At 43.5% G+C, this 20,180-nt stretch overlaps 1 protein-coding gene across 1 annotated transcript in view; it reads left to right on the top strand.

Moving 5' to 3' along the window:
• Window positions 1-20,180, top strand: part of LOC311048692 (uncharacterized protein) — a gene marked incomplete at its 3' end in the record, with an annotated part of 174,773 nt that overhangs the window by 96,594 nt on the left and 57,999 nt on the right. The window contains exons 37-43 of the mRNA XM_084061954.1: window positions 2,600-2,854; window positions 5,695-5,935; window positions 6,179-7,624; window positions 9,924-10,084; window positions 14,592-14,891; window positions 18,989-19,543; window positions 19,888-20,121. Of these exons, the coding sequence (XP_083918080.1) occupies window positions 2,600-2,854; window positions 5,695-5,935; window positions 6,179-7,624; window positions 9,924-10,084; window positions 14,592-14,891; window positions 18,989-19,543; window positions 19,888-20,121 (3,192 nt within the window). The remainder of the gene's footprint in view (window positions 1-2,599; window positions 2,855-5,694; window positions 5,936-6,178; window positions 7,625-9,923; window positions 10,085-14,591; window positions 14,892-18,988; window positions 19,544-19,887; window positions 20,122-20,180) is intronic.

Here is a 20,180-nt window from a genome sequence, read left to right as displayed (position 1 = left end):
TTCATCTGTTAAAGAAGGAGTTCTGCTTCTTGTTATTTAAACACTTGTTGATATTAGTCCTACAGATTAAACACTTGTTGGTATTAGTCCTACAGATTAAACACTTGTTGGTATTAGTCCTACAGATTAAACACTTGTTGGTATTAGTCCTACAGATTAAACACTTTTTGATATTAGTCCTACAGATTAAACACTTGTTGGTATTAGTCCTACAGATTAAACACTTGTTGGTATTAGTCCTACAGATTAAACACTTGTTGGTATTAGTCCTACAGATTAAACACTTGTTGATATTAGTCCTACAGATTAAACACTTGTTGGTATTAGTCCTACAGATTAAACACTTGTTGATATTAGTCCTACAGATTAAACACTTGTTGATATCAGTCCTACAGATTAAACACTTGTTGATATCAGTCCTACAGATTAAACACTTGTTGGTATTAGTCCTACAGATTAAACACTTGTTGATATTAGTCCTACAGATTAAACACTTGTTGGTATTAGTCCTACAGATTAAACACTTGTTGGTATTAGTCCTACAGATTAAACACTTGTTGGTATTAGTCCTACAGATTAAACACTTGTTGGTATTAGTCCTACAGATTAAACACTTGTTGGTATTAGTCCTACAGATTAAACACTTGTTGGTATTAGTCCTACAGATTAAACACTTTGCGTCAGCATTGGCCACGCCTCCAGGTCTTAAGTGGTACTTACTTGATTGATTGATTGATGTGCTTTATTTAGTAAGACATGAGAAACAGTACATGGAAGTACAATTCACAATACAAGGTCTACTAAACTGGAAGGCTCATAAAGCACTAAGTTTGTTTAAAATGAAATCCCCATGCACACAAATCATGATGAAATATAAGAGACAGACAGATATACACATTACTATACATATAAGAGACAGACACATATACACACTACTATACATATAAGAGACACACAGATATACACATTACTATACATATAAGAGACAGACACATATACACACTACTATACATATAAGAGACAGACAGATATACACACTACTATACATATAAGAGACAGACACATATACACACTACTATACATATAAGAGACAGACACATATACACACTACTATACATATAAGAGACAGACACATATACACACTACTATACATATAAGAGACAGACAGATATACACACTACTATACATATAAGAGACATACACATATACACACTACTATACATATAAGAGACAGACACATATACACACTACTATACATATAAGAGACAGACACATAAACACACTACTATACATATAAGAGACAGACACATATACACACTACTATACATATAAGAGACAGACACATATACACACTACTATACATATAAGAGACAGACACATATACACACTACTATACATATAAGAGACAGACAGATATACACACTACTATACATATAAGAGACATACACATATACACACTACTATACATATAAGAGACAGACACATATACACACTACTATACATATAAGAGACAGACACATATACACACTACTATACATATAAGAGACAGACACATATACACACTACTATACATATAAGAGACAGACACATAAACACACTACTATACATATAAGAGACAGACAGATAAACACTACTATACAGAATGTCATACAATCAGCGGGGGGGGGGGGGGGGGGGGGCAGTTTGGAATTGCAGCCTACTGAAGGTGTATCTTTAGGGCAGTTTTGAAAGTGAGTAGGGTTTTACACTCCTTTACTCCTTTCGGTAGGGCATTCCACATTTTTGTTGTATAGCATGAGAACGAGTTTATTCCCTTTGTTGAGCCAAATCTAGGTTGAACATGATCTGTGTAAGATTCCAGTTCTTAAGTTAACTTATTCACTGCCAGACTTATTTCTGGCTGTGTTTGCCCACTGCCAGCGATTTAGTGTTTTTTATAAAATTGTTTAAAAATTCACAATTATTTTTTTCATTATGATCGCGATTCTTGTCGTTTCTAAACACACAGGCGAGTCGTGCACGTCGCTCAGACAGCAAACATTACGGTCGGGGCAGAGCCCTTCTCCTCCAGCCCAGCGTTAAACACCATGCATGGCCATGTGAACGGAAAAACGTACTTTTTCCACCTCGCCACAGACCTCGCTAAATCCCTTATGATCGCGTGTTCAACTGTTTGTAGACACACAGGGTAGTTTAGAGTGGCCCAGAGAAGACATTTTCAATCGGCGACATTCCATTTTGCAGCAGTAGCAGTTTCAAAACAGCGACGCGAAACAGTGTTCCACGGCGGAGAAATGCAAAGCCGAGAAAATGGTGTTTGAAGGTGGAACCCAAACAGGAAGTGGGCGGGAGCGAAAATCTTTGATATGACGTATTTTCCGTATCCGGGTGTGCTACAATGAAATGTGTCGTAGCGAGAGATGAAGGACCTTGAGATCTTGTTTTGAAAAATTATTTAGCAAAATTACGTTTTTTTACGTCAGTGGCAGATTTGGTAATTGGAAAAAAAATTTTTTTTTACGTCAGTGGCAGTGGATGAGTTAAGTTAAGTCATAAGACCTGGTATCACTCACATGGTCACATGGTCTCTTCTCTCTAGGCTCCATGGGGCACAGACCACTCCAGCCCCGCCCACCACATGTTCAACGAGGCCGACCCCATCCTGGGCCCGTCGGCCTTGGAGCCCGGGTTCCTGCAGGAGGACGAGGAGGAGACGCAGACGGGAGACGCGGCCGGGGAGGAAGGAGCGACTCTGGAGGAATGCCTGGGCCTCCCTCCTTCCTCCGCCTCCTCCCACCCGTCGGCTGGGGGCGCCGTGGAGCCGCTGGAGTCGTCCAGTTACATGCTGTTCAAGGTGGGTGGGGGAGGGGTTCACTTCTTCACTTCCTGTTGGTGGAACAGTGTTTTGGTGGTACGACGGTGTTGAAGATATCTGATCTATGGCTCTTTAAGTTCTTCTAGAACACAGTGATAGAGACGGTGTTGAAGATATCTGATCTATGGCTCTTTAAGTTCTTCTAGAACACAGTGATAGAGACGATGTTGAAGATATCTGATATAAGGCTCTTTAAGTTCTTCTAGAACACAGTGATAGAGACGGTGTTGAAGATATCTGATCTAAGGCTCTTTAAGTTCTTCTAGAACACAGTGATAGAGACGGTGTTGAAGATATCTGATCTATGGCTCTTTAAGTTCTTCTAGAACACAGTGATAGAGACTGTGTTGAAGATATCTGATATAAGGCTCTTTAAGTTCTTCTAGAACACAGTGATAGAGACGGTGTTGAAGATATCTGATATAAGGCTCTTTAAGTTCTTCTAGAACACAGTGATAGAGACGATGTTGAAGATATCTGATATAAGGCTCTTTAAGTTCTTCTAGAACACAGTGATAGAGACGGTGTTGAAGATATCTGATCTATGGCTCTTTAAGTTCTTCTAGAACACAGTGATAGAGACGGTGTTGAAGATATCTGATATAAGGCTCTTTAAGTTCTTCTAGAACACAGTGATAGAGACGATGTTGAAGATATCTGATATAAGGCTCTTTAAGTTCTTCTAGAACACAGTGATAGAGACGGTGTTGAAGATATCTGATCTATGGCTCTTTAAGTTCTTCTAGAACACAGTGATAGAGACGGTGTTGAAGATATCTGATATAAGGCTCTTTAAGTTCTTCTAGAACACAGTGATAGAGACGGTGTTGAAGATATCTGATCTATGGCTCTTTAAGTTCTTCTAGAACACAGTGATAGAGACGGTGTTGAAGATATCTGATATAAGGCTCTTTAAGTTCTTCTAGAACACAGTGATAGAGACGGTGTTGAAGATATCTGATATAAGGCTCTTTAAGTTCTTCTAGAACACAGTGATAGAGACGGTGTTGAAGATATCTGATATAAGGCTCTTTAAGGTCTTCTAGAACACAGTGATAGAGACGGTGTTGAAGATATCTGATATATGGCTCTTTAAGTTCTTCTAGAACACAGTGATAGAGACGGTGTTGAAGATATCTGATATAAGGCTCTTTAAGGTCTTCTAGAACACAGTGATAGAGACGGTGTTGAAGATATCTGATATAAGGCTCTTTAAGGTCTTCTAGAACACAGTGATAGAGACGGTGTTGAAGATATCTGATATAAGGCTCTTTAAGGTCTTCTAGAACACAGTGATAGAGACGGTGTTGAAGATATCTGATATAAGGCTCTTTAAGTTCTTCTAGAACACAGTGATAGAGACGGTGTTGAAGATATCTGATATAAGGCTCTTTAAGTTCTTCTAGAACACAGTGATAGAGACGGTGTTGAAGATATCTGATATAAGGCTCTTTAAGGTCTTCTAGAACACAGTGATAGAGACGGTGTTGAAGATATCTGATATAAGGCTCTTTAAGGTCTTCTAGAACACAGTGATAGAGACGGTGTTGAAGATATCTGATATAAGGCTCTTTAAGTTCTTCTAGAACACAGTGATAGAGACGGTGTTGAAGATATCTGATATAAGGCTCTTTAAGGTCTTCTAGAACACAGTGATAGAGACGGTGTTGAAGATATCTGATATAAGGCTCTTTAAGTTCTTCTAGAACACAGTGATAGAGACGGTGTTGAAGATATCTGATATAAGGCTCTTTAAGGTCTTCTAGAACACAGTGATAGAGACGGTGTTGAAGATATCTGATATAAGGCTCTTTAAGTTCTTCTAGAACACAGTGATAGAGACGATGTTGAAGATATCTGATATAAGGCTCTTTAAGTTCTTCTAGAACACAGTGATAGAGACGATGTTGAAGATATCTGATATAAGGCTCTTTAAGGTCTTCTAGAACACAGTGATAGAGACGGTGTTGAAGATATCTGATATAAGGCTCTTTAAGGTCTTCTAGAACACAGTGATAGAGACGGTGTTGAAGATATCTGATATAAGGCTCTTTAAGGTCTTCTAGAACACAGTGATAGAGACGGTGTTGAAGATATCTGATATAAGGCTCTTTAAGTTCTTCTAGAACACAGTGATAGAGACGGTGTTGAAGATATCTGATATAAGGCTCTTTAAGTTCTTCTAGAACACAACTGGAACTTTGTTTTGTTTGTTTGCACAATAATAATTACATGATGTCTGTGATTTTATCTGATTGGACAATATAAGGTTTTATCTGTTTGGACAATATAAGGTTTTATCTGATTGGACAATATAAGGTTTTATCTGATTGGACAATATAAGGTTTTATCTGATTGAACAATATAAGGTTTTATCTGATTGGACAATAAAAGGTTTTATCTGATTGGACAATATACGGTTTTATCTGATTGAACAATATAATGTTTTATCTGATTGGACAATATAAGGTTTTATCTGATTGGACAATATAAGGTTTTATCTGATTGGACAATATAAGGTTTTATCTGATTGAACAATATAAGGTTTTATCTGATTGGACAATATAAGGTTTTATCTGATTGGACAATATAAGGTTTTATCTGATTGAACAATATAATGTTTTATCTGATTGGACAATATAAGGTTTTATCTGATTGGACAATATAAGGTTTTATCTGATTGGACAATATACGGTTTTATCTGATTGGACAATATAAGGTTTTATCTGATTGGACAATATAAGGTTTTATCTGATTGGACAATATAAGGTTTTATCTGATTGGACAATATAATGACGGTGTTCTCATTTGATTGACAGGACATCGGCCACACCCACCTCACAGCGAGCCCTCCTCCACCCTATGCCCCGCCTCCTCCTCTCTCCCTCTCTGACATCACTGCCCAAACGCCCCAGGATAGGCTGAGCCACTCTGATGTCACAGACAGCCTGGCCAATCCTGAGGAGGAGGAGGAGGAGGGAGGGGCTAAAGGGTTTGAGTTTGATAAGGAGGAAGGAGCGTCGCCACGGCAACCAGGAGACCAGGTCCTAGAAGGAGAAGGTCAATAAGTTCTAAATGCATTATGTATGTATGGACCCCCAGGGACCCCTAGGGACCCCCATCTGTATGTATGCTACATTCATGTATTGAATGTTCATTAAGAGAATAGAGAAGTGATTGACAGTACCGATGTGAGCTTGTAGATCTGCCAACATATACAGTAAATGGATAAAGTGGTTGAAATGATTGACGCTATATTCTGGTGCTACTTTCAAACCTTCCTGCTTTCTTCTCATACTGTAGGTGCTGCTGACCAAAGCATGGAGGTGTTGCATGAACCCATGGATCCAAGCCTAGCAGGACAGGAAACCATCCAGGATCCAAGCCTATTAGGACAGGAAACCATCCAGGATCCAAGCCTATTAGGACAGGAAACCATCCAGGATCCAAGCCTATTAGGACAGGAAACCATCCAGGATCCAAGCCTATTAGGACAGGAAACCATCCAGGATCCAAGCCTAGCAGGACAGGAAACCATCCAGGACCACCTCAGTCAAGGGGACGATCGGGAAGGCCTGCCCCACCAAGAGCCTCCTTTCCTGGGAAAGCTGGAGCAGAAGGCTAGCCTTGGGTGTCCTGAAGCTATGGAGGAACCACAGCGCGAGGAGGTGGACGGGCTGATCTTTCAGGACACGGTCCTGGCTGAGAGCTCCGTGGACGGTGCAACGGGAGAAGCTCCAGGACTGGGAGGAATGGCAGAACAGTCCAAAGCAGACCAAGTGGAGCAGGTGGACCTGTGTCCGGCAGTGGAGGAGGAAGGTTTAGAACCTGAACCCTCCTCCATCTTACTCAGTGCAGCTCCGTCTGATAAAACCCCATCAAAGAACCAAGATGGAGGTCGCATCAAAACAGAGCTCTCTCTGGATCAGAAAAGCTGTGAGGGCAAAGGTCAAGGTGTATCCATCCCTATAGACGGTGGCGACGCAAAGCATCAAAGTCTGGGATTGTCCCTCAACCCCCGACTGGACCATCTTGTGGTCCCTGAGGTGATGTGCCTCCATAAACCTTGTAAATCTGAGGTTGACTCCACCCTGCCTGCAGAGGACGTGAAGTTATATGTTCTCCCTGAAGGAACACACCCACTAGATCTGCCAATCAAAGCGGAGGAGACCAAGATGGAGGCTATGGAAGAAGAGATACCTACGTACCCCAACAGCTCGGAAGTCAAACCCACAAACCTTCTGGGACCAGAGAGCTTGATAACCAAAACCGAGCAGCATTTCAGCTATTCTGATGTGAAGCTGGAAGCCATGGAGACCAAGTGTGAAGATTTAAGTTTTGGGTTTGCGTCCTGCTCAGAAGGCTCTGAGATTAAAACTGAGGCCAAGCCAGACGCTGTTGGTTTGGCCGCTTATCCGGACGGTGCTGAGCTCAAACCTGACATAAAGCCAGAAGGTCTTGGGTTCGAGGCCTTCCCAGACAGCTCTGAGATCAAACATGAGACCAAACAGGAAGAACTTGGGTTTGCTGCTTATCCAGATAGTTCTGAGATGAAACCTGAGACCAAGTCTGAAGATCTGGACTTCACCGCCTATTCTGACATCAAAACAGAAGCGAAGCAGGAGCTGTTGGAGGCCGACAGCACGGTTCTCACCCCCAAACTGGAGCATCCAGACGGACTGGCAGAGAACACAGAGAGCCTGGACGTCAGAGCAGGGCAGGTGAAGGAGGAGCGACCCAAAACGCCAGGTATGACCCTCAAAATACATTCACACATTTAGTTGTTATTATATATTATTATTGATATATTATACATTATACATTTAGTTGTTGTTATATATGAATGTTAATATATTGTACATTAGTTATTATATATTAACACATCGGGTGCCAGCATTTTTTCATAACAACTTACCGTGGGTGCCAGCATTCTCCCCATTGACTGCGCTTTGCTGTTTAAAGCTTTGGCGTGCGTTACAAGCAAATCCACGCAAAAAAAAGCATCGATTCATGTTGTCCCATGAGCCTGGCTACAGCCTGGAACCATAACATTACCCTGGCGAGTTACAACGGGGGGGGATCGCGCATCGCGCATGACCGGTTTTCCCCACAGGAAACAGATTCGGAGATATAGGCGTTTCAAAGTAGGAAATAGACAGGAAGCGGATGGGGAAAAAAAATGTGTTTCCGGTGAGCGATCTGGTACTTCCTTCGCAGGATTACAATGGGTGCTCCCAGAGCTGCTCTAGCCCCGCCCACGCGGAGAAAAACTAAAAAGACTAAACAAAAAGACTCGCCACTATGTAAACACACGGTTCAGACCGTGTTTGGCACCCGATGTGTTAATATATTATACATTTAGTTGTTAATAATAATAACTGATCACAGTCTGAGGTCTGATCACAGATGGAGGTGAGGTAAGATGCCTAAAACATAGAGTCTGATCACTGATGGAGGTGAGGTAAGATGCCTAAAACATAGAGTCTGATCACTGATGGAGGTGGGGTAAGATGCCTAAAACATAGAGTCTGATCACTGATGGAGGTGAGGTAAGATGCCTAAAACATAGAGTGTGATCACAGATGGAGGTGAGGTAAGATGTCTAAAACATAGAGTGTGATCACTGATGGAGGTGAGGTAAGATGTCTAAAACATAGAGTCTGATCACTGATGGAGGTGAGGTAAGATGCCTAAAACATAGAGTGTGATCACTGATGGAGGTGAGGTAAGATGTCTAAAACATAGAGTCTGATCACTGATGGAGGTGAGGTAAGATGCCTAAAACATAGAGTGTGATCACTGATGGAGGTGAGGTAAGATGTCTAAAACATAGAGTCTGATCACTGATGGAGGTGAGGTAAGATGTCTAAAACATAGAGGCTGATCACTGATGGAGGTGAGGTAACATGTCTAAAACATAGAGGCTGATCACTGATGGAGGTGAGGTAAGATGTCTAAAACATAGAGGCTGATCACTGATGGAGGTGAGGTAAGATGTCTAAAACATAGTCTGATCACTGATGGAGGTGAGGTAAGATGTCTAAAACATAGAGTCTGATCACTGATGGAGGTGAGGTAAGATGTCTAAAACATAGAGGCTGATCACTGATAGAGGTGAGGTAAGATGTCTAAAACATAGAGTGTGATCACTGATGGAGGTGAGGTAAGATGTCTAAAACATAGAGACTGATCACTGATGGAGGTGAGGTAAGATGCCTAAAACATAGTCTGATCACTGATGGAGGTGGGGTAAGATGTCTAAAACATAGAGTCTGATCACTGATGGAGGTGAGGTAAGATGTCTAAAACATAGAGTCTGATCACTGATGGAGGTGAGGTAAGATGTCTAAAACATAGAGTGTGATCACTGATGGAGGTGAGGTAAGATGTCTAAAACATAGAGTCTGATCACTGTTGGAGGTGAGGTAAGATGTCTAAAACATAGAGTCTGATCACTGTTGGAGGTGAGGTAAGATGCCTAAATCGTAGCCATAACTCTGATCAACAGTCTGTGACGGGTCTTGGAGGCATGTGGAGTGATCCTGTGCTTGCGAATCGCTTTCGAACTTCGGAGCTTTTGTCAATTATATAGTAGTAAGATAGTAAGATAATAATAATACATCAGACTTAAATAGTGCTTTTCTTAATTATATAGTAGTAAGATAGTAAGATAATAATAATACATCAGACTTAAATAGTGCTTTTCTTAGCACCCAAAGTCGCTTTACAAAACAGCTTGAAATAAACAATTTTATTTGGGAGCAAAAAAAGGTTATTATCTTTGATATAATAATATTGATATGTTATATATTATAAATAGAGTTATTATTATCCTATTGCAGCTTTGCAAGATTTGTGATTATCTCATGTATCTGTCTTTCCATCTTTTTTAATGTCCTCTCCCTCTAGTGGTGGGTTAGGGTTAACTCATCTCTCTGTCTCCTCCCTCTAGTGGTGGGTTAGGCTTAACTCATCTCTCTGTCTCCTCCCTCTAGTGGTGGGTTAGGGTTAACTCATCTCTCTGTCTCCTCCCCTCTACTCCCTCTAGTGGTGGCAGAGACGTTTGCAGGCAGCCCCAGGTTTGCAGCTCCTCTCTCCATGTGTGAGTTTCAGCTTCCAGACGGCCTTCATGACTCCAGGGAGCCTCAGCCGACCATCGCTCAGCTGCTGCAGGAAAAAGCCCTTTACTCCTTCTCTGAGTGGCCAAAGGTACTGTCAATCACTTCTCTATTCTTTACTCCTTCTCTGAGTGGACAAAGGTACTGTCAATCACTTCTCTACTCTCTGAGTGGCCAAAGGTACTGTCAATCACTTCTCTACTCTCTGATTGGCCAAAGATACTGTCACTGTCAGTGTACTGTTTGGCTAGAGATACTTTACTTTATTTGTTTATTTAGACGGGGCAAAGCACTTTAATGAACATTCAATACATGAATGGGAATTCAATCAATTGAACATGATCTCATTTAAACATGCAGGATTTAGCTAGAAGCTCATTTCCTTCTGTAGTCCCCACACATAAAAACATGACAAAAACAGAGAGAACATACATCTGCCTAAAAATGCATTTTAAGAATACCATACCTAGTTTAAACTAAATACCTAAGATATGTTTCTACCCCACAGATTAATGTTAGAACCAGTAAATGAAACTCTACAACATTAGACTCTTGTGTAACAAAGGTGAGATAGTTTTTTTGATTGAATACGTCAGAAATGAAAAGATATTAAGGCTAAAAGGATAACTCACTTTTTTCCATTGTCTCACCATAATATTGATTTATTACCATGAACCACTTTCAGACTGGCATCCATAATCTGGGCCATAAAATCCTCATTTTAACCGATCTGTACGGTAGTGTGTGTTAACACGTGTAGAATTAAATAACAAATAAAATGACTACACCGTCTTCACTTGCACAACACTTTTAATAAGGCAACGTTTGGGTCAATAGACCTCCTTCAGGTCAATAGAACTCCTTCAGGTCAATAGACCTCCTTCAAGCATCTGCTGACAATTAGTAGCAACACAGATATATCGTCTCTGTCGGGTGGGAAGGAACCTCATATGTCCAAAACTGTTACTTTTCAGGATTCAAATAAAAAAATAGCAAAAGTAGCAGATCTACAAGCTCAAAACGTGTTGCTTCGTGCCGTGTTTCGAGCAAAGAATATGGCGATAAGATTTCTGCCCGACGGCAGCCAACCAAAGCTCGAAATATCGTGTTTAAAATCATTAGAATGGACTGCGACAGGATAGTTATGATCGTCCCTCCAAATAGAGCTTTTATGATCACTAATTCTCTGTTTGAGTTGTCTGGACGTTTATCCTACATAGGCCAGTCCCTTGAATGTTTATCCTACATAGGCCAGTCCCTTGAACGTTTATCCTACATAGGCCAGTCCCCTGGACGTTTATCCTACATAGGCCAGTCCCTTGAACGTTTATCCTACATAGGCCAGTCCCCTGGACATTTATCCTACATAGACCAGTCCCCTGGACGTTTATCCTACATAGGCCAGTCCCCTGGACGTTTATCCTACATAGGCCAGTCCCCTGGACGTTTATCCTACATAGGCCAGTCCCCTGGACGTTTATCCTACATAGGCCAGTCCCCTGGACGTTTATCCTACATAGGCCAGTCCCCTGGACGTTTATCCTACATAGGCCAGTCCCCTGGACATTTATCCTACATAGGCCAGTCCCCTGGATGTTTATCCTACATAGGCCAGTCCCCTGGATGTTTATCCTACATAGGCCAGTCCCCTGGACGTTTATCCTACATAGGCCAGTCCCCTGGATGTTTATCCTACATAGGCCAGTCCCCTGGACATTTATCCTACATAGGACAGTCCCTTGGATGTTTATCCTACATAGGCCAGTCCCCTGGATGTTTATCCTACATAGGCCAGTCCCCTGGATGTTTATCCTACATAGGCCAGTCCCCTGGACATTTATCCTACATAGGCCAGTCCCCTGGACGTTTATCCTACATAGGCCAGTCCCTTGGATGTTTATCCTACATAGGCCAGTCCCTTGAACGTTTATCCTACATAGGCCAGTCCCCTGGACGTTTATCCTACATAGGCCAGTCCCCTGGACGTTTATCCTACATAGGCCAGTCCCTTGAACGTTTATCCTACATAGGCCAGTCCCCTGGACGTTTATCCTACATAGGCCAGTCCCCTGGATGTTTATCCTACATAGGCCAGTCCCCTGGACGTTTATCCTACATAGGCCAGTCCCTTGAACGTTTATCCTACATAGGCCAGTCCCCTGGATGTTTATCCTACATAGGCCAGTCCCTTGAACGTTTATCCTACATAGGCCAGTCCCCTGGACGTTTATCCTACATAGGCCAGTCCCCTGGACGTTAATCCTACATAGGCCAGTCCCCTGGATGTTTATCCTACATAGGCCAGTCCTCTAGACGTTTATCCTACATAGGCCAGTCCCCTGGACGTTTATCCTACATAGGCCAGTCCCCTAGACGTTTATCCTACATAGACCAGTCCCCTGGATGTTTATCCTACATAGGCCAGTCCCCTAGACGTTTATCCTACATAGGCCAGTCCCCTGGATGTTTATCCTACATAGGCCAGTCCCCTGGATGTTTATCCTACATAGGCCAGTCCCCTGGACGTTTATCCTACATAGGCCAGTCCCCTAGACGTTTATCCTACATAGACCAGTCCCCTGGACGTTTATCCTACATAGGCCAGTCCCTTGAACGTTTATCCTACATAGGCCAGTCCCCTGGATGTTTATCCTACATAGGCCAGTCCCCTGGATGTTTATCCTACATAGGCCAGTCCCCTAGACGTTTATCCTACATAGACCAGTCCCCTGGATGTTTATCCTACATAGGCCAGTCCCCTAGACGTTTATCCTACATAGGCCAGTCCCCTGGACGTTTATCCTACATAGGCCAGTCCCCTGGATGTTTATCCTACATAGGCCAGTCCCCTAGACGTTTATCCTACATAGGCCAGTCCCCTGGACGTTTATCCTACATAGGCCAGTCCCCTGGATGTTTATCCTACATAGGCCAGTCCCTTGAACGTTTATCCTACATAGGCCAGTCCCCTGGATGTTTATCCTACATAGGCCAGTCCCCTGGATGTTTATCCTACATAGACCAGTCCCCTGGATGTTTATCCTACATAGGTGTTCACTTTTGTAGCAAATCACGTACTTCCTGCCTTGAGCAGTGGCTACGGTTGCTAAAGCCCAATGAAAAAGGGGGTCGAGAGAGGTTGGTGTTCTAAGCTAATCACTCAAATCAGTTGTCTTTTAGATATTTATTCACTAAATCACACATAATACATAAATCGAATACATAAGTTACATGGTCAGTTACAGATAGACCTGGCGCTGGTTCATTAAGTCAGCGTCAGGCTATGGTATAAACAGACGTTAGTTACATCACTTAGACAGACCGGTTAGGTTATTAAACCTGTGAGAAAACAAAACACAGAGAACAACAATATTAAATGACGTGAATCCTCATCCCATTATGAACACATCAGAGTTATAATCGTTACATAGTTAATTCTCACTTACTTTAGTCCATCCATTCTCTCGCCAAGTTGTTAGCAAACTGTACTAGGTCCCATACCCTAGCACAGCTCAATCGAATCTGAAGGTCTTCTCCAAGACAGCTTCTTTTATAAACTTTACACATAAGATCCGCCTTTAGGGCAGGCAGATCTTCTCCCATGAGGCATTGCTCTTGGTACTGTACTGTTCCTTGCCACACAAAGCCTTTGTCCCTTATCTTCAACCTTCCCCCGCTTGGTATGCAAGGAGCCTTTGAAGCTGCTACCTCACCAGGGGGTCTAATATGGCCTGCTAGACTCAACTTAAAGGGACATGTATTACTCCAAGACAGATGACAAAGTACATTACTATATCATTACTAATAATCCACAATTATCTTTCATAATCATAGATTATTTCCACAATAGGCCAGTCCCTTGAACGTTTATCCTACATAGACCAGTCCCCTGGATGTTTATCCTACATAGACCAGTCCCCTGGACATTTATCCTACATAGGCCAGTCCCCTGGATGTTTATCCTACATAGACCAGTCCCCTGGATGTTTATCCTACATAGGCCAGTCCCCTGGACATTTATCCTACATAGGCCAGTCCCCTGGATGTTTATCCTACATAGGCCAGTCCCCTGGATGTTTATCCTACATAGGCCAGTCCCCTGGATGTTTATCCTACATAGACCAGTCCCCTAGACGTTTATCCTTCATAGGCCAGTCCCCTGGATGTTTATCCTACATAGGCCAGTCCCCTGGACGTTTATCCTACATAGGCCAGTCCCCTGGACGTTTATCCTACATAGGCCAGTCCCCTGGACGTTTATCCTACATAGGCCAGTCCCCTGGATGTTTATCCTACATAGGCCAGTCCCTTGGACGTCTATCCTACATAGACCAGTCCCCTGGACGTTTATCCTACATAGGCCAGTCCCCTGGACGTTTATCCTACATAGGCCAGTCCCCTGGACGTTTATCCTACATAGGCCAGTCCACAGGGACACTAGTAGATGCATAGTTATATTAAAAAAAACAAGGAAGATTTTCAAAAATAGTGAAAATAACAGAGCTTACAGGTTGGCTGTTATTAATATTTTTGTAAGTACTATTTTTTTGTTTGTTTTTTAAACTGAAAGCCTGTGGCCATTATGCTGCCCCCTACAGGACCGAGTGATTATCAACCGCTTGGACAGTATCTGCCATGCCATCCTGAAAGGGAAGTGGCCTTCATCCAACCAGCAGTACGAATCACCCAGCTCCCTGGCTACCAACCCCTGCCTGGCCAACAGCCTGGCCAACAGCCTGGCCCAGCATCAGCACCACAGAGCCAGCTTCCTGTCCACCACAGCCCCAGGATCCAGCCCTGCAGGACCAGGAGGATCTGTCCCAGTTCAGGCCAGGGGACAGGAGCCCAATCCTGGCCTGCCGTTCTCCATTCCTCCCCCTCTCACCAGACTGCCCAAGGTGAGAATCTGACCTGTGGATGTTTGTGGATGGCTGTGTTGAAGGTGGGGGTGTATGACAAGGTGTGGGTGTATGACAAGGTGGGGGTGTATGACAAGGTGGGGGTGTATGACTGTGTTTTATTCTCTGGGTTAATTACGCATCGATCAGCCTGCATTTGCAGTGTTATTGCATAGTTGAAATAGTCTCTCTCTCTCTCTCTCTCTCTCTCTCTCTCTCTCTCTCTCTCTCTCTCCCCCTCTCTCTGATCGAGCTCTGGTGTGATGTCACACACAACACAAACCGTTGCCTAACAACGGTGATTTGCCGGTTCAGCTCCGTCGACAGAACAGAACTTTATAGAGTAGACGGAGCCGGTTCAGCTCCGTCGATCTAGCAGAACTTTATACAGTAGATGGAGCCGGTTCAGCTCCGTCGACCTAGCAGAACTTTATAGAGTAGACGGAGCCGGTTCAGCTCCGTCGGTTGAGCAGAACTTTATACAGTAGACGGAGCCGGTTCAGCTCCGTCGATTGAGCAGAACTTTATACAGTAGACGCAGCCGATTCAGCTCCGTCGACAGAGCAGAACTTTATACAGTAGACGGAGCCGGTTCAGCTCCGTCGACAGAGCAGAACTTTATACAGTAGACGCAGCCGGTTCAGCTCCGTCGATTGAGCAGAACTTTATACAGTAGACAGAGCCGGTTCAGCTCCGTCGACAGAGCAGAACTTTATACAGTAGACGGTGCCGGTTCAGCTCCGTCGACAGAGCAGAACTTTATACAGTAGACGGTGCCGGTTCAGCTCCGTCGACCTAGCAGAACTTTATACAGTAGATGGAGCCGGTTCAGCTCCGTCGATCGAGCAGAACTTTATAGAGTATACGGAGCCGGTTCAGCTCCGTCGATCGAGCAGAGCCTTTGGACTACAAGGTCATGGATTTGATCCTTCTGTTTTACACCTGTACACCTGTGATGTGACAATAAAGTTTTGGGTGTAGCAAGTCGTGCGGTAAGTACTGGGAGCTGATGGCAGGTGTGGCGCTCCACCTCAACAATCTGCTGATGCCGAAAATAAGCCTCTCCAACTTACGTAGCACACAGTTGTACTGTTGCCTTGTTATGCAGTGGTACTTTTCAGCATGTGGAGATGGAATATTGTTAGCCTCATGGCATAATTGCCTAACTCACTTTGTGGTCAAACTCTACTCTCCTAACTACTGCATCACTGTGCCTTATTGCCTATGTCCTAAGCCAATCAGAATGCTTGTTACATTCCAAAATACATTTCTGCCTAAGTTTTGACTTAGGCAGAAATTGTTTTGAATGTAACAAGCATTCTGATAGGCTGAAAACATTGGCAATAAGGCCGGATGAATCAGCAGTGTTAGGGTTAGGGTTAGATCTAACCCTAACCCTCTGTTAGGGTTAGATCTAACCCTAACCCTCTGTTAGGGTTAGATCTAACCCTAACCCTCTGTTAGGGTTAGAAGTCCGCTTCAGCCAACTCAGCGACATTGGAGAAATTTGTGTACAGATAGGGACATAATAGTAACTCATATCCGCCCTAGTCAACAGCCGTTTCAGCGCCCCCTTCCAGTCAAACGGGTGAATTCTTAGGATGTCTGTACCAGGAAGTCACCCGTTTGCAGTCTTTGGTGAGAATGTGTTGGTTGTACATATGAATGTTTATATTTGTCTGCATTTATTTTCATTGTTTCATTTCATGGTTCATGTGCGTGGTGTCCAGTTTACACTGAGTGATCTGAAACTAAACTACTGTTGTAATAATGTTAGAGTACAGTTCCAACTGCTACTGTATATGTAATCATGTTAGAGTACATGTAATAATGTTAGAGTACAGTTCCAACTGCTACTGTATATGTAATCATGTTAGAGTACATGTAATCATGTTAGAGTACAGTTCCAACTGCTACTGTACATGTAATAATGTTAGAGTACAGTTCCAACTGCTACTGTACATGTAATAATGTTAGAGTACAGTTCCAACTGCTACTGTACATGTAATAATGTTAGAGTACAGTTCCAACTGCTACTGTACATGTAATAATGTTAGAGTACATGTAATAATGTTAGAGTACATGTAATAATGTTAGAGTACATGTAATAATGTTAGAGTACAGTCCTAACTGCTACGGTACATGCAACTGTTATCAATACGTGCTTCATCAAACACATTGAGAGATTTGATAAAATGTAAAACTTATTTATTAGCCTTGGTCCCCCTATTTTGGTCATGTCATTATATAGATCATAAGATCTGCCATCTTTGCTGTTGTTGTAGACCAGATGTTTCCGTACATTCACACAACCATCGTGCATATGTCTGTTTGTTGTGTCTGTTATGTTAACTGTTGATATCGTAAGTGTTCATCAGACTTGGGTAGAGGTGATTTATCATTGTTAATAATAGCTAAACTCTCACTGGGTGTAAAAAATAGGGTTACAAAACCGTGGGATAAAAATAATAATATTAATAATAATACTAGCTAAACTCTGCTTCTTAAGTGAACACATTGACAGCTGCGATGAATCGATTGATCAAATAAGGTACTGGGGGTTGCTGTCCCTATTTTACCCCACTTTAAGTGAAAACTGTCAAAAAATATTCAAAAACAGCGAGTCACCGCAGGACACCATTGTATAGAATAGGGCTTAAGTGGTTAAACCCACGTGGCTGTATTCTTGTAGCCTACGTTATGAATTCAATAACTGATTTTCTTGTAGCCTACATTATGCATTCAATCAAAACATATGATCAAAACATAGGCTACTACAGGATAGATTAAAAAAATACTACTCACAGAGACATAATTCACCCAGACATGGTTGAGCGCTATTTGATAAACGCATTGATTGAATTTATTGAATACTTTATATTTTATTACAAGATTGTTAACCCATTGATTGCCAGGAGATCACGTGATCGCAAGACCTCCTCCACCATTCACTTCCTGGTTAACGTATTTGGACAAAATGCCTTTTTCTCGCCTCCCTGGATTTCCTCTGCATTTTTTACGTCTTTAGCAACGATCGGGGGATCAATCATACTGGACATAAATATTCTGTGACTAGTTAAAAAGGTACGGAAAATGAAAAATCACTGGCAGTAGCTGATTTATTTATTTATTTACTCTTGCAGCGAATGAGTTAACAGTACAGGTAATACAGTCAAAAGTTATGCCAAAAGGATAACACAAAAAGCCCCACGGGCTCGTTTCCAACACATTGTGCGCAGCAAGCATCCCGTTTGTTACCGTAATGCCACTAATAGACACAGCCAGCTGTCCCCCATTCCACCGCTAGGCTACCATGTCAACTTTGGAAACGGGTGACAAACTATTCCAACTCAGGCTCTCGTCCACACACGAGGCCTCATGGCCTTTTAGTCCAGTGATGACCAGTGTTGATTTTGTCAGCAAATTTTGATTTAGTTTTAGTCATAGTCTTTTGAATACAATTCCATTTAGTTTTAGTCATATTTTAGTCATCTGAAATGTTTTAGTTTTTGTCTAGTTTTAGTCGACTAAATATCATAAAATTATAGTCGACTAAATCTACAGTTGATTTAGTCGACTAAAATGTATTTTGTCGGTGCCTTGATGGCGCCGTAATGGGCTGATTTTACACTTGGTTGCATGCTGAAAATAGCAGATCTACAAGCTCACAACGCGTTGCGCTGCGACGCGTTGTGAGCTTGTAGATCGGCTATTTTCAGCATGCAACACCCGAGTGCAACCAAATGTAAAATTACTTCCCTCACTAACATTTTAGTCTAGTTTTTATTTGTTGACGAAATTGTCAATATATTTAGTCTTAGTTTTAATCATCAAAGCTTAGTTTTATTTCGTTTTTATTTAGTTTTCGTCAGTGAAAAAAGTTAGTCGACGAACATTTTTCGTCATAGTTTTAGTCGACGAAATCAACACTGGTGATGACAAACAACGATGGGGGCGTGGTTTGTAACCCAGGTCTGACATATTGATCACACGTGTGTCCATATGTATGTTAACAACAAGCACACCTCTCTGTCTCTCTGTCTACCCCTCTACCACCCACCCACCCATTCACCCACCCACCCCCACCCACCTGACAGTACAAGCCGCGGGGCGGTGGCTGTGGGGGAGGAGCTTGGCGCTTCACCTCCTTGCCTCTCTTGCAGGAGAGGCTGGTGGCTCCGCCCTTCCTCCCCGAGCTCAAACGAGCCGGAGGTCGGAGGTCGTACGACTTCGAGGCGGCGGCTGACGCTCTGGCTCCGCCCGCCTCCGCCGGAGAAAAGGCGCCGGTGGTGGCTCCGCCCCCCCACCAGGCCGGCGGCGCCATGCTGATGAACGGCTGGCAGGAGGCGGCGATAGACCTCACCAAACCGCCGGGAGACGTCTCCACTTCCTCCGCCTCCTCCACCGGCGGCGGAACGGCCGAGGCGGCGCCGGGGGCCGTCCGTCACAATGCCCCGCCCCCCATCACGGCCCCCCTGGACATGGCCACCATCCTGCAGGCGGGGCTCATCCATCCCGTCACGGGACAAATCGTCAACGGGAGTCTGCGGGGCGACGACGCCCTCAGGAGGAGGAGAGGAAGGAGGAGAAACGTGGAGGCGCTGTACTCGGAGTTCGCCAAGAGCCGAGGGCTCCACCTCCCTGAGGCGCAGGTGGGTGGATGACAGACAGACAGACAGACAGACAGAGTGAAGGGGAAATGGGAAAGGATTCCCAGAGACAGAGACCAAGTGGGTAGCAGACAGACAGACAGACAGACAGACAGACAGAGTGAAGGGGAAATGGGAAAGGATTCCCAGAGACAGAGACCAAGTGGGTAGCAGACAGATGAATGAATGGATGGATGGATGGATGATGGATAGATAGACAGATATGAGGAGGGAAAGTGTGCTCCATTGGGAATGGTAACTAAGAGATCCGATGTGTAAATAACCAAATGGCGTGAAGAAAAAAACAAAGGGTGAAATACGTCTCTCTCTCTCTCTCCTCTCTACAGGGCCGGGTGAAGGTGATCAGCCACCCTTCCGTCTCCTCTACCTCCTCTCCCTCCCCCTCTCCATCCGACCGTCCTGCAGGTCCTCCCACCCCGTCTCCATCGCCGGCCCCCCAGACGCCCCCCCAGACCCAGGCGGAGATGGTGCTGATGGACCGCGAGGCGGCCAGTAAAGGCCTGATGGAGTGGTTGAGACAGAACCCAGGATACAGCATGGAGCTCCCTGCTTTCACTCACGTACGACCCCCCCTCTCTCTCTTTCTCTGTCCATCTCCATCTCTCTCTCTCTCTCTCTC

This window comes from Gymnoscopelus microlampas (assembly GCF_963454915.1).
Source record: "Gymnoscopelus microlampas genome assembly, chromosome: 7".
Classification (NCBI taxonomy): domain Eukaryota; kingdom Metazoa; phylum Chordata; class Actinopteri; order Myctophiformes; family Myctophidae; genus Gymnoscopelus; species Gymnoscopelus microlampas.
This window is presented reverse-complemented; position numbering and strand designations above follow the sequence as displayed.